This window comes from Aedes albopictus, chromosome 2 (genome assembly GCF_035046485.1).
Source record: "Aedes albopictus strain Foshan chromosome 2, AalbF5, whole genome shotgun sequence".
NCBI lineage: Eukaryota > Metazoa > Arthropoda > Insecta > Diptera > Culicidae > Aedes > Aedes albopictus.
The window spans coordinates 275,300,796-275,319,973 of NC_085137.1; the positions used below are offsets into that span (position 1 = coordinate 275,300,796).

The 19,178-nt window shown below is 39.1% G+C and overlaps 1 protein-coding gene across 2 annotated transcripts; it reads left to right on the forward strand.

The window, feature by feature from the left end:
* The first annotated feature begins 5,767 nt into the window (after positions 1 to 5,767).
* On the forward strand, positions 5,768 to 10,313 carry LOC134288099 (uncharacterized protein K02A2.6-like). 2 transcript variants are annotated; one of them, XM_062851826.1, is made up of 3 exons: positions 5,768 to 6,610; positions 6,670 to 10,022; positions 10,081 to 10,313. In XM_062851826.1, exons 1-2 carry the CDS (start codon positions 5,768 to 5,770, stop codon positions 6,763 to 6,765), a joined length of 939 nt encoding a protein of 312 aa, XP_062707810.1. In that variant the 3' UTR covers positions 6,766 to 10,022; positions 10,081 to 10,313. The 2 variants fall into 2 exon arrangements, with proteins under 2 accessions (XP_062707810.1, XP_062707809.1); XM_062851825.1 differs by lacking the exon at positions 5,768 to 6,610 and having other exon boundaries at positions 8,685 to 10,022.
* Positions 10,314 to 19,178: the final 8,865 nt, after the last annotated feature.

Consider the following 19,178-nt stretch of genomic DNA (forward strand, 5'->3'; position numbering starts at 1 on the left):
AATTCCTAGAGTTATCTTTCACAAATTCTCTAAAGAATTCATAGCAGAATTTTCTGGAAGAATTACCAGAGATTCCCTTGAGGAATCCCAGGAAGAGTTCTCAGAGACACCCCAGCAGGCTTTCCAAATTATTTGAGAAATCCTCTTGGAATGCCTCTAGAAATGACTGATGGGTTCTTCTGGAAATTTCTGGAATTTCTCCATGGATTTCTCCTAGCATTCCTCCGCAAATTGCTCCGGTCATCCTTTTAGGGATTTTCCCAAGGATTCCTCCAATAATTTCTCTCGGAATAACCTTAGAAATTCCTGCACGGATTCATTCATGAACTTCTACCAGGATTTCTTCAAGTATTCTTGCTGAGAATTCTCAAGCACTTTCTGCAGTTTTTGCTCTTTGGAATCCTCCTGAAGTATTTCAAGCAGGAATTGCTTGAAGAATTCCAGCAACACTGTAGGATTGCCACCACGAAATCCTGGAAAAACCACAGTACCATTTCAGGAACACTTTCAACAGGAATTCTCAAAGAAATTTGAAGAGGATTTCCAGAATACGAAGAGAAATTCAGAGAAAAATCACTAGAGGAATTCGGCAAAAAAAACCCTGGGTGAGTTTGTGAAGAAATTATTTGAGGTACCTTTTAAACATTCCTGTAGCAATCACAGAAGGAACTTCTGCAGGAATCACTCACTCACTCATGTATCCTGAGCACCTCTAGGGGTACATAGAGCCAACGTAAAAGATCTCCATCCTGGGCTGCTGCTGGCTTCAGCCTTGACCTGGACCCAGGTCAGGTTCGCCTTCTTTGATTTCCTTGTTGAGGTTTCGTCGCCACGGGCCTCTGGGTCTGTTTCTGCTACGATGTCCTGCCGGATTCCAATCCAACGCTTGCTTGCAGATTTCGTCTCCGTTCTTTCGTGGTGTGTGGTCGACTTCCTTCATTTAGGGAATCGCGCCACTTGGGCGGTGGCTTCTATATTCGTCTGTTTTCCACTATAACTCAGTCAAATTTGAACCAATTGACACAACTTATGGAATGTGGTGAGATAGGTATAGTATCTACCCGTGTAAAACATTTCAAGTCAATTGGTTCAAAATTGACTGAGTTATACTGGAAAACAGACGAATATAGAAGCCACCGCCCAGGTGGCGCGATATCCTACGTTCTCGAATTTCTGTTGATATCGGTTTCCAACGACATCGTCAGTACTCGAAATCCAGTTGTGAGGCCACCAGGCCTGAATTATAAAGCGCAGACATCGGTTGATGAAAATCTGTAGCTTTTGTACGGTCTCTGCTGACACGCACCACGTTTCGCTGGCGTACAACAACAAAGATTTCACGTTGGAATTGAAAATTCGGGTTTTGATGCGTTGACTGATCTGATTGGATCTCCATATATTTCGTAGATTCGGAAAAGCAGTCGTAGCCGTTTTGATCCGTGTTGATAGCCAACGATTTGGTCTTGCTGACGTTGATGGTAGACCCGCCGTAGAGGAGCGTTCGGTCTGGTCGTCGAGCTTATTCTGCATGTTAGAGCGTCGTTGGTCTAGTATGCTCCATTGCAATGGACTGCCAAACTAGCCTACGATTTGGTACACAGTCAATCGCCCTCACCATGATCTCGTCGATTACGATGAGAAACAGTAGCGGTGAAAGTACCAAACTACCCGGATGGGGTCCGACAAAGCTCCGTTATGCAGGACTCTGCATGTAAAAGCCTCGTACTGCTCTTCCATAAGGTTGACGATTTTATTCGAAACTCCTTTGCGTCTCAAGGCGCACCACAGATTTTCGTGGCTCAGACGATCGAAAGCTTTTTTTGTACTGAAAGAACACAAAAAAAAAAGGACTCTTGGAATTCGTTAACCTGCTCCAGTATACTACGGAGCGTGACAATATAGTTAACACAAGATCTTCCGGCACGGAACCCTCTTGCTGTCGCCGGAGAGCCGCGTCTTTTTTCTCCTGTATCCTATTCAGGATAAGGTGAATATAGAACGAAGCCTCACCTTGAATTTTCAAAAGCACAAATCTAAAGAACCAAATATCCTATCGCGCTGAAAAGTTGATAGATTGGGCAGCTGGTGGTGGTGACCAATCGATCAAGTTTTCAGGGTGATCCGTCATTTAGTTCCTCAGATTTGTGCTTTTGAAAATTCGAGGTGTGGCTTAGTTCTATGGCACAGAACTTTGAGAACAACACACAATGGATTAATGCAGAAATCACGGTAGGTATCCTAGAAGATTTCCTAGAGGAATTCCTGAAGGAACTCTTGCAGAAATCCGCCGAAAATATCAAGAGAAACTCTTGGGAAAATGAAGAAATCTTTGGATAACGTCTCAAGGAATTCCTGCTGAAATTCTTGCTGAGATTGCTCCAGAAGTATGTCTACGTTATCATATACAAATCAATTCGGTGATTTCTCCAAGGATTTCTATAGATATTTCCAATGATTTTTCCAGATTTCTCTCTTTAGGAATTCCGCTACTGGAAATCTCTGAAGGAATCACAGCAAGAAATTTTAAAGAAATATCTGGAGGATTCACAGCAGCACTTTTGTAGGAATCTCAGTTGTAAATATCCAAGACAAGGGACTTGCCCTCTCCTTCAACCCGCTTTTCTTAGTATTTATCAAAAAGAATTAATGAAATAAAAGAAAAGGCTGTCTACGCTAGTGGTTGTTATTGCAAGGGGAATTCCTTCAATAAATTCTGGAGCAGACCTATTATCATTCCAGGTGTTTCTATAATATTCGTTCCATGATTCCACCAGGGATTTCTCCAAGAACTCATTCAGAAAATCTTAATGTTGAGATGCAGGCTCTGTTCCACCTGGAGCGTTATTCCAGTGATAAAAAAGCAGAAGGAGGTGTATTTCATAACAAAGAACAACTTTGTAGAACACACGAAAATTACCAAAAATCCACAGAAAAAGATATAACGAAAAAACTATTTTGAGGGGTCGTTCACAAAAAACGTCACATATCTCTTATAATTAAGCAATTATGGTAATAGTTTGTTCGGCAAACTTTCCAACAATACATTTTTCTACAACTTTGCAGAAGACTCCAATACTCTATCTTCATTTTTGAAAAAAAGTGAATTTCTGTCGCACTTTTAGGTGGATTAATCCCAAAAGTGAAAACCCAAAATAAAGAGTTTAGTATATAGAACAAATTCTTCTAAGACACTATACCGCTAAAGTCAATAAATAGAGCTGCAAAAAATGGGTTATGGTTGTGTACCCCAGTATACAGTATGTGGCAGGTTCCTCCGGAGATTATGTCCGGTGGCCACATCCGGTAGTTCCTAAACGGTCAAAAACTGTGTGGAAACAATGTTTGGTTGCAGAGGTATAAGTTTTAGTGAAAATAGAGTGAGTTTTATAGCGAATCATAGTGGAAAACACTCTGTGTACCGAAAAACAGCCCTTTTTATACGAATCTGACCCAGTGACCCACCGGAATAACTCCGGCCATAGGGACCATTCCGACGTTCTCTGTCCACTTTTACAAACAAGACATATGTACGAGTGTGCTGTCAAAAAATTATTCAAATCCGTTGTGTATTCGCTGAACGGCGACATTTTTTGTTCATATGCGCTGACTCAGGCCGATACGGGTTAACGCATAGGAAAGGCAGCGGAAGTCAATGAAGTTTTTTCGGAAATCAATTTAGTGCTAAACGCACAATAATGGGTGATGTGTAAGTATGGGCGCGAAGATCGACTCTAGCAGCCTAGCAGTGTGAATGATCGTCTGCCGGACGCCTGACATGAAATGCGCTGCGCATGCATGCATGCTTCTGTCGTCCCCGTTACTAAGGTATGTACGTAAAATTTCCATTTCACAAAAATGTTGCTGCTGAACAGGTAAATTCCTAATTCGTTCAGAAAATTACGATGTATTTCGTCAATTGAAAATAGCAAAAGTTTTGTGCTCTAGTGTGGTTAAACATGAGCTGATCAGCATATACCTTCTAAGGTTCATGCATTCTAATATGAAAATATATTACTCACATTTATAACAAACACATGCATGAATCCTAGTATGATGAGATTCGTGTATTAGTATGAACACAGAGAACAGACATCAAGGCTAGAACAAATTTCATTCAGAAATTTGTGTAAGGATTTGAATCTTCACTTGAGTAAGGTTGCAAACCAATACACGGCGACAACACTAACGCCACCAAACACCATATTGCCACAGTCAGTGGTGAATTGAAACATTTCAAGTGGTGAATAAAATTAGTATGGGAAATTAACCGATTGCAGCGCCACGCTATTGCCACTTGTGTTGCCGATTTCAAATGACCGTTAAATTCCTTACACAGTTTCAGAACTGGACTTGGATGTCTGTTCTCTGTGGTATGAATGAATCGCAGCGAAATTGAATGGTGTTTGCACACAGATGTGCAGCTCCGTAGAATGGAGGAAATGAGACAGCAGAAAGCTAACCTCTAAACTTCCAGCATTTGCAATAGAGGTAATCACGTTCAAATGTATGCGTGCCTTTTTTGTGGATGTAGTTGTGAAACTGCGAGGAAAATATTTGCACTCTTGCCCCGGACGTTAGTTTTATCATTATTTACCCGTTTTACCCAATTCGATTGGGTAATATTTGCATATGCAATCTGAATAGCCTTTCAATCGGCGTGCACTTTTGTGTGAGGAAAAATTTGCGCTAGTGTTCGTGTGTTGAAATGTCACTTATCTCTATAGGCCCCGTGCCCATTGAATGTTCAATTGCTTCGCCTCGTCACATGCTCGATTGTTTTATTTTTTTCTAGCGCTGCCAGAGATAAAACGGGTGCTCGAGAGGGAAGCAAAAGAGTGCATAGAACATGATTTTAGCGCACAATTTCGAAATTGTTAGTATCGTTTTTTTGTCATTCCGTTTACCAGCTGAACTGAAGTAAGCAGCAAAAATCACCACATGCAGCAACCGACGGTTCAATATCGCTCTGCAGAGCATTGCGTGAGCGTGTATGAGTGATCAGTTATTGGGATTTTCGCTAGAAACCACTAAAACATTTGCGTACGCGTGTTGTCGAATTTAATAGCTGTTTTTAGTATGTTTTAGTGGTGGAACCGAGGAAAATGAATGCGTTAGGTAGAAGTGTGATTCAACTCAATGAACGGCAAATTTTGGCATGAATGGATGTGACCAAATTCACCGACACACAAGTTCGTTCGATCAGTGCGCCCAGTATTGCTGAAATTGCGTAATGTGATTAAATTCACTGGAAATAGGAAAGGATTGCAATGTGAAAATGTGATGTGATTAAATTCACTGTTGAAACGCGCTTGTGTATTGTGATTGAATTCACTGTTTTTGATAGAGATTGCGAGTGCGAAATGTGATTAAATTCACTAATGAGGAGAACAGCTTGTAATTTGAATATGTGATGTGATTGAATTCACTGTTGATATGTGCTTGTACGATGTGATTGAATTCACTGTTTATGAATGAGAGCACGAGTGCGATATGTGATTAAATTCACTGGTAATAGAGAAAGTATGTAATTTGAATGTGTTGTGATTAAATTCACTGTTGGGGTGCACACGGCAGGGAATGTGATTAAATTCACTGTTTATGGAAGAGATTGCGAATGCGAAATGTGATTAAATTCACTGGTAATGAGAAAGGATTGTAATGTAAATGTAGGAAATGTGAAATGTTAATAATGCTGTAATGGATCTTCGAAAAAAAATGCTGATTGGTTTAGAATTTTGCAAAATACAAGAAATATTACGAAAAAAAAATGTTCACACGCAAAATGGTAGACGTTGAACAGGAAATCGTCCAGCCGGTTTCGTTTTTCAGTCCTGCGTCGTACAATTTACCGCAGTTCAAGTTTTCTCATCTGCCGTCATCTGAAGTCAGGAACGCGTGGATCGGATGGATTCGATGGTTTGAAAATGTCATGGCTGCGACAAACATAACAGATGGCAAATGTCGAAAAGCACAGCTATTGGCAATGGGTGGTTTTGAACTACAGGGGGTATTTTATGGAATACCTGGAGCGGACGTTGATGGTCAAGACGGTGAAGATCCATATGTCGTGGCAAAGGAAAGACTCACAGAACATTTCTCCCCCAAACAACATGAAAGCTTCGAGAGGTTCCAATTTTGGTCAATGTCTATGGACAAAGACGAACCAATTGAAAAATTCTTACTGAGAGTTCAGCTGAAGGCAGAGAAATGTGCATTTGGTCGAAATGAACAGGAATCCCGTCAAATCGCCGTGATTGATAAGGTCATACAAAATGCTCCGGAAGATCTACGTCGAAAGTTACTCGAAAAAGAACAACTTAGGCTTGACGACGTATCGAAATTGATCAATGCCCATCAATCAATCAAACATCAAGCGTCTCAAATGTCTACTCGACCAAACCCTGTCGATGTTAATCGTTTGGTTATAAAGAAACCTGGAATTCCATTTTACAAAGACTCTGGCGTACCTGCATACAAAGCGAGATGTTCACGGTGTGGAAGATTACAACACCAGGAGTTCGAGAAATGTCCTGCGCTGGATCGAACTTGCCATAGATGCAGGAGACTTGGCCATTTTCAAACGATGTGCAAGGCAAAAGTGGAAAAAGATGTAAGTTGAATATGAGACGAATTAAACTTTTTTGATTTTAATCTATGATTTTCTATTAGCCTGCAAGTGCGAGAAAAAGGAGATACTCGCCGATGCGAGGAGGTCGGGCAAAACGATACAAATCTGTACGAAATGTTGAATCACGGAGGGGTTGACATTGAGATGCTGATAGATTCGGGCTCAACCTACAATCTAATCGACGATACCACGTGGGAACTACTAAAACTCAAAGAAGTTGAGTGTCACTCTCAAAGATATGATACCTCTAAACGGTTTCTTGCATATGGGCGAGTACCATTGAAGCTACTCACAGTATTCGATGCGGAGATCGAAATTAGAGATGGACCTGACGTTATCTCGACTAACACGACTTTTTATGTGATTAAGGGAGGCCAACAATCACTTTTAGGAAAAGTCACGGCCCGGAAGTTAGGAGTGCTTCGAGTTGGACTACCCAGTACCTTCAAAGAAATCGTTGGTCGCGTCGAAGAAACTAAAGTCTTCCCAAAAGTAAAAGGCTTCAAGTTGGTGCTTCCTATCGAACCATTCCACCTGTCATCCAGCCGCTTCGACGATGTCCAATTCCGATTCTCGATCAAGTCAAGATAAAGTTAGCACGGCGTGTGTATGGGAAAAGTTTATAACAAAAAATAGGCATCGTCAAATTTTTCGCTATTCAAAAATAGAGGCTTTCAGCTTTCATTTGCAGGGTCCCTCAAAAAAATCCACCGAGGGATCCCGAACAACTTTTTCAGAATACTGTTTTTCTCCATACAAAATGCGCGGTTCCAAATTAATCCCTATTTCTACTTAACAAACATACCCAATTTTTGTATGAAAAAGTTCCCCCGATGGAATATTTCGATGTTGGGCTTGAATGAAAGCTGGTAGCGTCAACTTTCACGTAGCGTAAAAATTAGCGATGCCCATTTTTTTGTAATAAATTTATTCTACCAGACCCACCGTGAATTAGATGAACTGTTGGAAAAGGGCATCATTGAACGGGTTACTAAACCCTCGTCATGGGTATCCCCTCTAGTGCCTATTATGAAAGACAACGGCGAACTAAGATTGTGTGTGGACATGCGGCGGGCTAACCAGGCAATCCAGAGGTTGAACCACCCTTTGCCGGTATTTGAGGACCTCCTGGCCAAGTTTACAGGAGCGAAATATTTCACCACATTGGGCATTCAGCAAGCTTTTCATCATGTGGAACTAGCCGAAGAAAGCAGAGACATAACCACATTCATAACGAATTGGGGTTTGTTTCGATACACACGTCTATTGTTTGGAGTCAATTACACACCAGATTTTTTTCAAAACCTTATGGAAAGCATCCTTGCTGATTGCAAGAATACGGTGGTGTTCATCGATGATATTTTTATGTGGGGTGCTACTGAAGCGGAGCATGATGAAGCAGTAAAGAAAACGCTGTGTGTTAGCCTCTCATGGTTTAACGCTCAACCTCCAGAAGTGCAAATTCAAGAGGAGGGAAACTGAATTCCTCGGTCATAAACTGTCTGAAGATGGAGTACTACCTGCCGATTCTAAGGTGAAATCCCTGCTACTGTGTCGAGCCCCACGTGCGAAAGAAGAACTGCGTAACTTTCTCGGCCTTGTGACCTACGTCTCCAGGTTTCTTCCGAATCTCGCAACTTTGAGCCGTCCGTTGAGGGCACTTCTGAAAAATTCAAATCAGTTTTGTTGGCTTTCGGAACATCAGAAATCATTCGATTCCCTTAAACATCTGATTGGAAATATTGACTGCCTAGGCTATTTCGATCCAACCGATCACACCATCCTAGTAACCGACGCTTCTGGAGTTGGTCTCGGTGCAGTTCTAGTACAAATCCATCAAGGCAGAACTCGCATAATCAGTTACGCATCACGCAGCTTATCAGAGACAGAACAACGGTACCCACCAATCGAAAAGGAAGCCCTTGCGATTGTGTGGGGGGTTGAACGATTCAAGGTGTACTTGCTGGGTATATCGTTTGTACTGGAAACGGATCATCGTCCATTGGAAGTACTGTTTACGGTAAATTCGCGTCCGACAGCGCGAATCGAACGATGGATGCTTAGATTGCAAGCCTTTAGGCTCAAGGTTGTCTACAAAAAAGGATCGTCGAACATTGCTGATACTCTCTCGCGTCTTGGCTCTCACGTTAAAGATCCCTCTTGGCAAGAAGAATCGGAGGTGTACATCCGCAGAATTGCTGCAAACGCATTGGCAATTTTACAACAAGAACAATCAAGTGCGGATTATGACAACGAAACTGAAATTTCAATTCGGACTGTTCAAGAAACTGCAGCGATAGATATTTCAGAAGTAATCGAGGCAACAAAGAATGACGCAGAGCTTCAAGCGGTACTGTCTTCTATCATGAAAGAAGATTGGACTTCTCCTATCGTCAAGCAATATTCTGCGTTTCGTTGTGAACTTTCTTTCGCTAATGGTTTGGTCATGCGTGGATCGAAACTAGTCGTACCTTCTATTCTTCGGGAGCGAATGCTTTTGCTAGCTCACGAAGGTCATCCCGGCCAGTCATGTATGAAGCGACGTCTCCGCGACCGTTGCTGGTGGCCAAACATGGACCAAGAGGTAGTCAAAGTCTGCGAGAAATGTGAAGGATGCCGCCTTGTACAAATACCCGATCCTCCGGAACCGATGGAGCGTAGACCATTGCCCGACAAGCCATGGGTTGACATTGCAATTGATTTCCTTGGACCATTGCCGACAGGGGAATACATTTTGGTAGTGGTGGATTATTTTAGCAGACACGTGGATTTGGAAATCATGACTTCAATAACAGCCAAAGAAACTATTAAGCGAATGGCAAGAATTTTCGGACTTTGGGGCGTACCACGTACAATCACCCTGGATAATGGGAAGCAGTTTGTCGCTACAGAATTTGACGATTTCTGCAAAGTAAAGGGAATTCATCTGAATCGTACTACCCCGTACTGGCCCCAGGCCAACGGCGAGGTAGAGCGTCAGAACCGATCTTTGCTCAAGCGGCTAAAGATAGCAAATGCTTTGTATGGCGACTGGGAATCCGAGATGTCACATTATTTAGAAATGTACAATAATACACCTCATTCCACAACCGGAAGATCTCCAAATGAGCTACTCCAAAATCGACGGCCTCGTTTCAAGTTTCCAGAGGTTGAAGATTTGTCAACGGCAATACTTTCATCAGAACACAGAGATAAGGACACTGTACAGAAGTCTTTGGGAAAGGAGAGAGAAGATGCTAAGCGCAGGTCAAAGCCCAGTGCAATTGGCCTGACGATGTGGTACTCATGCGCAACCTACACCCAACCAACAAGCTCTCGACCAACTTTTTAAAGGAGAAGTTTACGGTGGTAGAGTGGAACGGATCAAATGTAAGAGTACGATCAATGGATACAGGTAAATCGTTTAATTCATGTTGAATCCAAAACGAAGACGTTAATTATTATTTTTACAGGCAAAGAGTACGACAGGAATGTTTCCCACTTGAAAAAGATTTCAGGTACGGTAACTGGACAGGAAGATAATCATTCTTCAGAAGAAGAACGCATAGAACCTGCAGTTCTACGTCGTTCTCAGCGTAATCGTAAGTCACTAGTTTCGTAATACTGGTCTTAAGTGTTAATATACCAGAAATGAAAATAATTATCAAGCTCAAAGTAAAATACATCTAGTTCCATAACAAAAGTATTTAACACTTAAACTACCGAGGGGGTAAAAACTCCCGCGAACTACCAAGGGTCCAAAAAAAGTCGGAAGTCCAACTTTGACAAGGCATTTCTCGGCCGTTTTTCAACCGATTTCAAAACTTTTTTTTGCGATGGAACCGGACAGGTTTCAAGATCATTTTCCATTTAAAAAAAATATAAAATAGATGCGTCTACCCAAAGTTATTAAGCAAAAGGCACTTCCTAGTTTTTTTGAAGAGCACATTTTTTGCGCACATTGATCAATAAAACAAAATTTAAAGCGATGACATATGGTTTTTTCGACTCTAAATCATGCGTACAGCTGGAGTGAACATGTTTATGCAAAATTATTTATTTTTCAGTACACTGATAATCTACTTTACTCAAAAAACGGCTAAAATACCCTATTTTTCACATAAAATAAGCAATAAATCAAAATTCAAAGCGATGACATATAGTTTTTTTGGTCTTAAATTGTTCGTAGGATTGTACTCGACATTTTTTATGAACAATGAAAATGTTCTAATTACACTCTTATTTTGTTTTACTCGGAAAACTACGAAAATTCCATACTTTTTACACAAAGTAGTCAACAAAACTAAATTTAAAACGATAACATGTAGTTTTTTAGCCTTGAAATGTTCGTAGCAGTTTGGGGGACATACTTGAAGAATAATCACAGAGAACAGACGTCCAAGTCCAGTTCTGAAACTGTGTAAGGAATTTAACGGCCTTTTGAAATCGACAACACAAGTGGCAATCGCGTGGCGCTGCAATCGGTTAATTTCCCATACTAATTTAATTCACCACTTGAAATGTTTCAACTCACCACTGACTGTGGCAATATGGTGTTTGGCGGCGTTAGTGTTGTCATCGTGTATTGGTTTGCAACCTTACTCAAGTGAAGATTCAAATCCTTACACAACTTTCTGTGTGAAATTTGTTCTAGCCTGGATGTCTGTTCTCTGTGGAATAATAGTGATGTTTTCATTACACTCAAATTTTGATTCACTCAAAAATCAACGAAAGTACCACATTTTTCACGCAAAGTGGTTAACAAAAATGATGGCTTACAATGCAAAGTAGTATTTTACCTTTAAATTACTCGTGAAAGCGTACTGATGAGTAATAGTGATGTTTTCCTGACACACTTAATTTATTTTACTCGAAAAGCTACAAAAATACCATAATGTTCATATAAAACAGTCAATAAAATAAAATTTAAAGCCATAACATGTAGTTGTATTGCCACAGAGAACAGACATCCAGGCTAGAACAAATTTCACACAGAAAGTTGTGTAAGGATTTGAATCTTCACTTGAGTAAGGTTGCAAACCAATACACGATGACAACACTAACGCCGCCAAACACCATATTGCCACAGTCAGTGGTGAGTTGAAACATTTCAAGTGGTGAATTAAATTAGTATGGGAAATTAACCGATTGCAGCGCCACGCGATTGCCACTTGTGTTGTCGATTTCAAAAGGCCGTTAAATTCCTTACACAGTTTCAGAACTGGACTTGGACGTCTGTTCTCTGTGGTATTGCCTTAAATTTTCCGTTACAATGTTCTGGACCTGTTTTTGATAAAATGTTGATGTTTACATTACACTAATATTTTGTTTTATGTATAAAAAAAAGTACGAAAATACCACAAAAAAGCGAATAAGCCAAAATTTAAAGTAATGATGTGTAGTTATTCAACTTTGAATTTATCGTAGTAGTTTAGTGGATTTATTTGAACAATCCTTGGGAATTTTTTATTACACTCATATTTTATTTCACTCGGAATACTAGGAAAATACCACATTTTTCACACAAAGTAGTCAACAAACAAAAATATAAGGCAATGCATTCTGGTTTTTTGGCTTGAATTTTTTCGTGAAATGATGAACGTTGAACAATAATACCGCCTTCATGACACTCTTAATTCATTTTACCATACAAGTTTTTAAAATACCATAACTTTCTTACAAAATAGTCAATAAAACAAAATTTAAAGCAATGACATGTAGTTGTTAGTCTTAAAATTTTCCGTTGGATGTACTAGACATGTATTTGATAACATTTTGATGTTTACATCACATCCACGTTTCGTTTTACTAAAAAAATTACGAATGTGCCATATTTTTCACACAAAATAGCCAATAACACAAAATTCAAAACAAACACATGCAGATTTCTATTACTGACTTTTTTGTACCAGTTTCAGGTTATTTACTACCTGAAAAAAATACAAGGCAAACCGAAAATTCACCAGGGATTTTTTTATTTGTTTTTATTTGAGTCCATTTGCGACTCCTGAACATGCAGTAGCAATCACCAAAAAATAAACGTAAATCCCGTGAAAATGAAAAAAAGTTACGAACTCAATTGGTTTCCAAAGCTAAGGTTAGGTTATGTGTCTTTATTAGAGAGATTTTCAGCCTTCTTTCATTCCTGTTCCTTGGGATTCCTTTTCAAATTCCTCTCGGAGATTCTTAGGTATTCCTATCCACGTTTTTACCCTAGATTCAAACATTTCTTTCCGGAAAAATTCCTGAAGAATATTGCAGGATTTCTGAAATCCAAATATTGTCTCCTGAAGGTTTTTATGAGAATCCCATAGATTTTTTTCCAGAGGTTTTCCCATATTTGCTCTCAGAGTCTCTCGTTGGATTTTTCCTCCTGCGTTTCGCCCAAACAATTTTTCGTGGAATTTATTATCTTTTTTCCGGGAATATACATCAGATGTTGTCGTAGAGTTTCTCCACAGAGAACAGACATCCAGGCTAGAACAAATTTCACACAGAAAGTTGTGTAAGGATTTGAATCTTCACTTGAGTAAGGTTGCAAACCAATACACGATGACAACACTAACGCCGCCAAACACCATATTGCCACAGTCAGTGGTGAGTTGAAACATTTCAAGTGGTGAATTAAATTAGTATGGGAAATTAACCGATTGCAGCGCCACGCGATTGCCACTTGTGTTGTCGATTTCAAAAGGCCGTTAAATTCCTTACACAGTTTCAGAACTGGACTTGGACGTCTGTTCTCTGTGGTTTCTCTTAGAGTTTCTCTCGGAAATTTCTTCCGGTATTCATCTTGGTACTTCTCCATGAGATTTTTCCGGGATTTCTAAGGTTATTACAGAAACTATTGCTGGGATTTCAACTGAGGCTCCTCCCGGATTTTAAAGGTGTTTTTCACGAGTTTTCTGATGGAATTGCTTCTGGGATTTCTCCCGAAGCTTTAAGAAATTTCAATGATTTTATTTTTTTTTTGGAATTTCTCCCAGGATTTCTACAGAAGTTAGGGATGAATCCAAGTGATTTTTGCAATTATGCAATAAGGAACGCGAGAGAAATATCGGAAGAAAACCTGAGAAGAACTAGGAAATCTGGTAGGAAATATTTAGAAAATTCATGAAAGAACTCTGAAAATTTCTAAGAGAAATCCCGGGAGAAACTCCGGAAAACTCTTTGGCTTCTGCCAGAAGTAATTATCGGAAATCTCTAAAAATATCGACAAAACCACGGAAGGAACTATTAATGGGAGCAAATAAAAGAAAAACACTTTGCATGGGAACTAGGATGGAAACTTGAGAGAACTAAAGAAAGCCAGAAAAAAAACTTCGAAAATGCTCCTGGAAAAAAATAAGAGTTTCCTGAAAAATATGATAATATTCTAAATGAGTCCTTGGAGAAATTTATCAAGCAATCGCTAGAGGAATTTCTGATGAAAACCCAAAGGAATAATACACGGAAACATTTCAAAAGTTTTCTAAAAGAGTTCCTCGAGAAATAGAACCCCTAAATAAATTCCGCATGAATCCTTGATGTTTTTGAAAATATCCCTGAAGGAATCTCTGGAATATTTTTGAAAGATTTTCGGAAAGAACCCACGACAAAATATTTTGAAAGATATCATAAAATATAAATGCACATTTTGGAAAATTTCTGAAAAACAAATGTACATAGAAGAGTTTCTGATGCAATACCGTAAAACTGGGTAGCTTTGATAGTTTTTCAGCAAATTTCCCTAATATTATTCCATGTATTTTTCCTGATTAATAATTTTAAAACAAGTACTGGTGTCTCAGTTATAATTGCAATGTAAGAATTGGACAGTTTTAATTGTTTTGGGTGATCAATATTATTTTTTTCATATGAGCGAGAATCACATTTTCATTTTGGGGAAACTTTGACAGTGCTCTGACAAACATATGAAATCCAAAAAAATATTACAGATTGCAACGCAAAGAGTATCAGCATGATAGGAAAAGCCGCATGAAACATGTTAGGTTAATTTATTGTATCAAAACATGAAGAATTTTATAAAATTATAAATAACAAATTGAGTCAGTACTCCACCTGAGTGAAAATCTCAGTGCTTTTAGCTATCAAAAATAATTATCTGTGTAAAAATATATTTTTTTACGGTACATCAACATGTGACTATATGCTGCGCATAGTAAGTTCTCTTTATTTGAGTTGTTTTTGATCGTTTTTTATGAACAAATTTAGAAAACAACGAATGTAATTGAAAGATCACTGTTGTTTATCAAACAAGTCAAGTACTTTTTTACAAATAATTTCATGGCAAAAAAACTATAATGCATTGACTCCAATTTTTATTTTGCCACTACTTTGTGTGCAAAATGTGGTATTTTCCTAGTATTTTGAGTGATATAAAATATGAGTGTAATGAAAACATCACTAAGGTTGTTCAAATGAATCCACTAAACTACTACAATGTATTATGTTTCCAGTTCAAAACCGAATTAGCGACATTTTTTCTTTGACTTCCGCTGCTTTTGCCTTGTGTTAAACACAATGTCGGAAGTGGGGCGCTGTATTGTACACCTGGTGCTCTATACAGCGCCCCACTTCCGACATTGTGTTTAACGCAAGACAAAAGCAGCGGAAGTCAAAGAAAAAATGTCGCTAATTCGGTTTTGAACTGGAAACATAATATTCAAAGTTGAAAAACTACATATCCTTGCTTTAAATTTTGGCTGATTCGCGTTTTTGTGGTATTTTCGTACTTTTTTTTATAAAACAAAATATTAGTGTTATGTAAACATCAACATTTTATCAAAAACAGGTTCAGTACATTGTAACGGAAAATTTAAGGCTATACAACTACATGTTATGGCTTTAAATTTTGTTTTATTGACTGTTTTGTATAAAAATTATAATATTTTTGTAGCTTTTCGAGTAAAATAAATTAAGTGTGTCATAAAAACATCACTATTACTCATCAAGAACGTCCAGTACGCTTTCACGAATAATTTAAAGGTAAAAAACTACTTTGCATTGTAAGCCATTATTTTTGTTAAGCAATTTGCGTGAAAAATGTGGTACTTTCGTTGATTTTTGAGTGAATCAAAATTTGAGTGTAATGAAAACATCACTATTATTCTTCAAGTATGTCCCCCAAACTGCTACGAACATTTCAAGGCTAAAAAACTACATGTTATCTGTAGTGAATACGAGGCGAAGAGTAAATGAGTAAAATTGAATCACTTTTACGGAGTTTACATCGAGTGTGTATTGATGACAGATGCTGAAATGAAGGCGAGGAAAGAAAAAGAAGCGAACGGCTCGACAGAAATTTTGATTCAGTGATATGACTAGTGTTGCGAAGAACGGTCGACGTTGAATTTGAATTTTAATTAGAGTACTGTTTTTGTAAATATAAAATAATAATATTCGAATACGACATGGTGCAGTCGGTAGTGAAAGTGTGAAAACTTCCGGATCTACTGGTAGAGAGAGTTCTGCCAGCAGAATCCTCAAATATGGAAGTGTGAGGACTTCCGCCGGATGGGAAAGTGAGTTTTCCCACCGGATCTGCTGGTAGAGAGAGTTCTGCCAGCAGAATCCTCAAATATGGAAGTGTGAGGACTTCCGCCGGATGGGAAAGTGAGTTTTTCCACCGGATCTGCTGGTAGAGAGAGTTCTGCCAGCAGAATCCTCAAATATGGAAGTGTGAGGACTTCCGCCGGATGGGAAAGTGAGTTTTTCCACCGGATCTGCTGGTAGAGAGAGTTTTGCCAGCAGAATCCTCAAATATGGAAGTGTGAGGACTTCCGCCGGATGGGAAAGTGAGTTTTTCCACCGGATCTGCTGGTAGAGAGAGTTTTGCTAGCAGAATCCTCAAATATGGAAGTGTGAGGACTTCCGCCGGAAGGGAAAGTGAGTTTTCCCACCGGATCTGCTGGTAGAGAGAGTTCTGCCAGCAGAATCCTCAAATATGGAAGTGTGAGGACTTCCGCCGGATGGGAAAGTGAGTTTTCCCACCGGATCTGCTGGTAGAGAGAGTTCTGCCAGCAGAATCCTCAAATATGGAAGTGCGAGGACCCGGATGGGAAAGTGAGTTTTCCCACCGGATCTGCTGGTAGAGAGAGTTCTGCCAGCAGAATCCTCAAATATGGAAGTGTGAGGACTTCCGCCGGATGGGAAAGTGAGTTTTTCCACCGGATCTGCTGGTAGAGAGAGTTCTGCCAGCAGAATCCTCAAATATGGAAGTGTGAGGACTTCCGCCGGATGGGAAAGTGAGTTTTCCCACCGGATCTGCTGGTAGAGAGAGTTCTGCCAGCAGAATCCTCAAATATGGAAGTGTGAGGACTTCCGCCGGATGGGAAAGTGAGTTTTTCCACCGGATCTGCTGGTAGAGAGAGTTCTGCCAGCAGAATCCTCAAATATGGAAGTGTGAGGACTTCCGCCGGATGGGAAAGTGAGTTTTTCCACCGGATCTGCTGGTAGAGAGAGTTTTGCCAGCAGAATCCTCAAATATGGAAGTGTGAGGACTTCCGCCGGATGGGAAAGTGAGTTTTCCACCGGATCTGGCTGGTAGAGAGAGTTCTGCCAGCAGAATCCTCAAATATGGAAGTGTGAGGACTTCCGCCGGATGGGAAAGTGAGTTTCCCACCGGATCTGCTGGTAGAGAGAGTTCTGCCAGCAGAATCCTCAAATATGGAAGTGTGAGGACTTCCGCCGGATGGGATGATGATGATGATGATGATGATGATGATGATGATGATGATGATGATGATGATGATGATGATGATGATGATGATGATGATGATGATGATGATGATGATGATGATGATGATGATGATGATGATGATGATGATGATGATGATGATGATGATGATGATGATGATGATGATGATGATGATGATGATGATGATGATGATGATGATGATGATGATGATGATGATGATGATGATGATGATGATGATGATGATGATGATGATGATGATGATGATGATGATGATGATGATGATGATGATGATGATGATGATGATGATGATGATGATGATGATGATGATGATGATGATGATGATGATGATGATGATGATGATGATGATGATGATGATGATGATGATGATGATGATGATGATGATGATGATGATGATGATGATGATGATGATGATGATGATGATGATGATGATGATGATGATGATGATGATGATGATGATGATGATGATGATGATGATGATGATGATGATGATGATGATGATGATGATGATGATGATGATGATGATGATGATGATGATGATGATGATGATGATGATGATGATGTGATGATGATGATGATGATGATGATGATGATGATGATGATGATGATGATGATGATGATGATGATGATGAGATGATGATGATGATGATGATGATGATGATGATGATGATGATGATGATGATGATGATGATGATGATGATGATGATGATGATGATGATGATGATGATGATGATGATGATGATGATGATGATGATGATGATGATGATGATGATGATGATGATGATGATGATGATGATGATGATGATGATGATGATGATGATGATGATGATGATGATGATGATGATGATGAGATGATGATGATGATGATGATGATGAGATGATGATGATGATGATGATGATGATGATGATGATGATGATGATGATGATGATGATGATGATGATGATGATGATGATGATGATGATGATGATGATGATGATGATGATGATGATGATGATGATGATGATGATGATGATGATGATGATGATGATGAATGATGATGATGATGATGATGATGATGATGATGATGATGATGATGATGATGATGATGATGATGATGATGATGATGATGATGATGATGATGATGATGATGATGATGATGATGATGATGATGATGATGATGATGATGATGATGATGATGATGATGATGATGATGATGATGATGATGATGATGATGATGATGATGATGATGATGATGATGATGATGATGATGATGATGATGATGATGATGATGATGATGATGATGATGATGATGATGATGATGATGATGATGATGATGATGATGATGATGATGATGATGATGATGATGATGATGATGATGATGATGATGATGATGATGATGATGATGATGATGATGATGATGATGATGATGATGATGATGATGATGATGATGATGATGATGATGATGATGATGATGATGATGATGATGATGATGATGATGATGATGATGATGATGATGATGATGATGATGATGATGATGATGATGATGATGATGATGATGATGATGATGATGATGATGATGATGATGATGATGATGATGATGATGATGATGATGATGATGATGATGATGATGATGATGATGATGATGATGATGATGATGATGATGATGATGATGATGATGATGATGATGATGATGATGATGATGATGATGATGATGATGATGATGATGATGATGATGATGATGATGATGATGATGATGATGATGATGATGATGATGATGATGATGATGATGATGATGATGATGATGATGATGATGATGATGATGATGATGATGATGATGATGATGATGATGATGATGATGATGATGATGATGATGA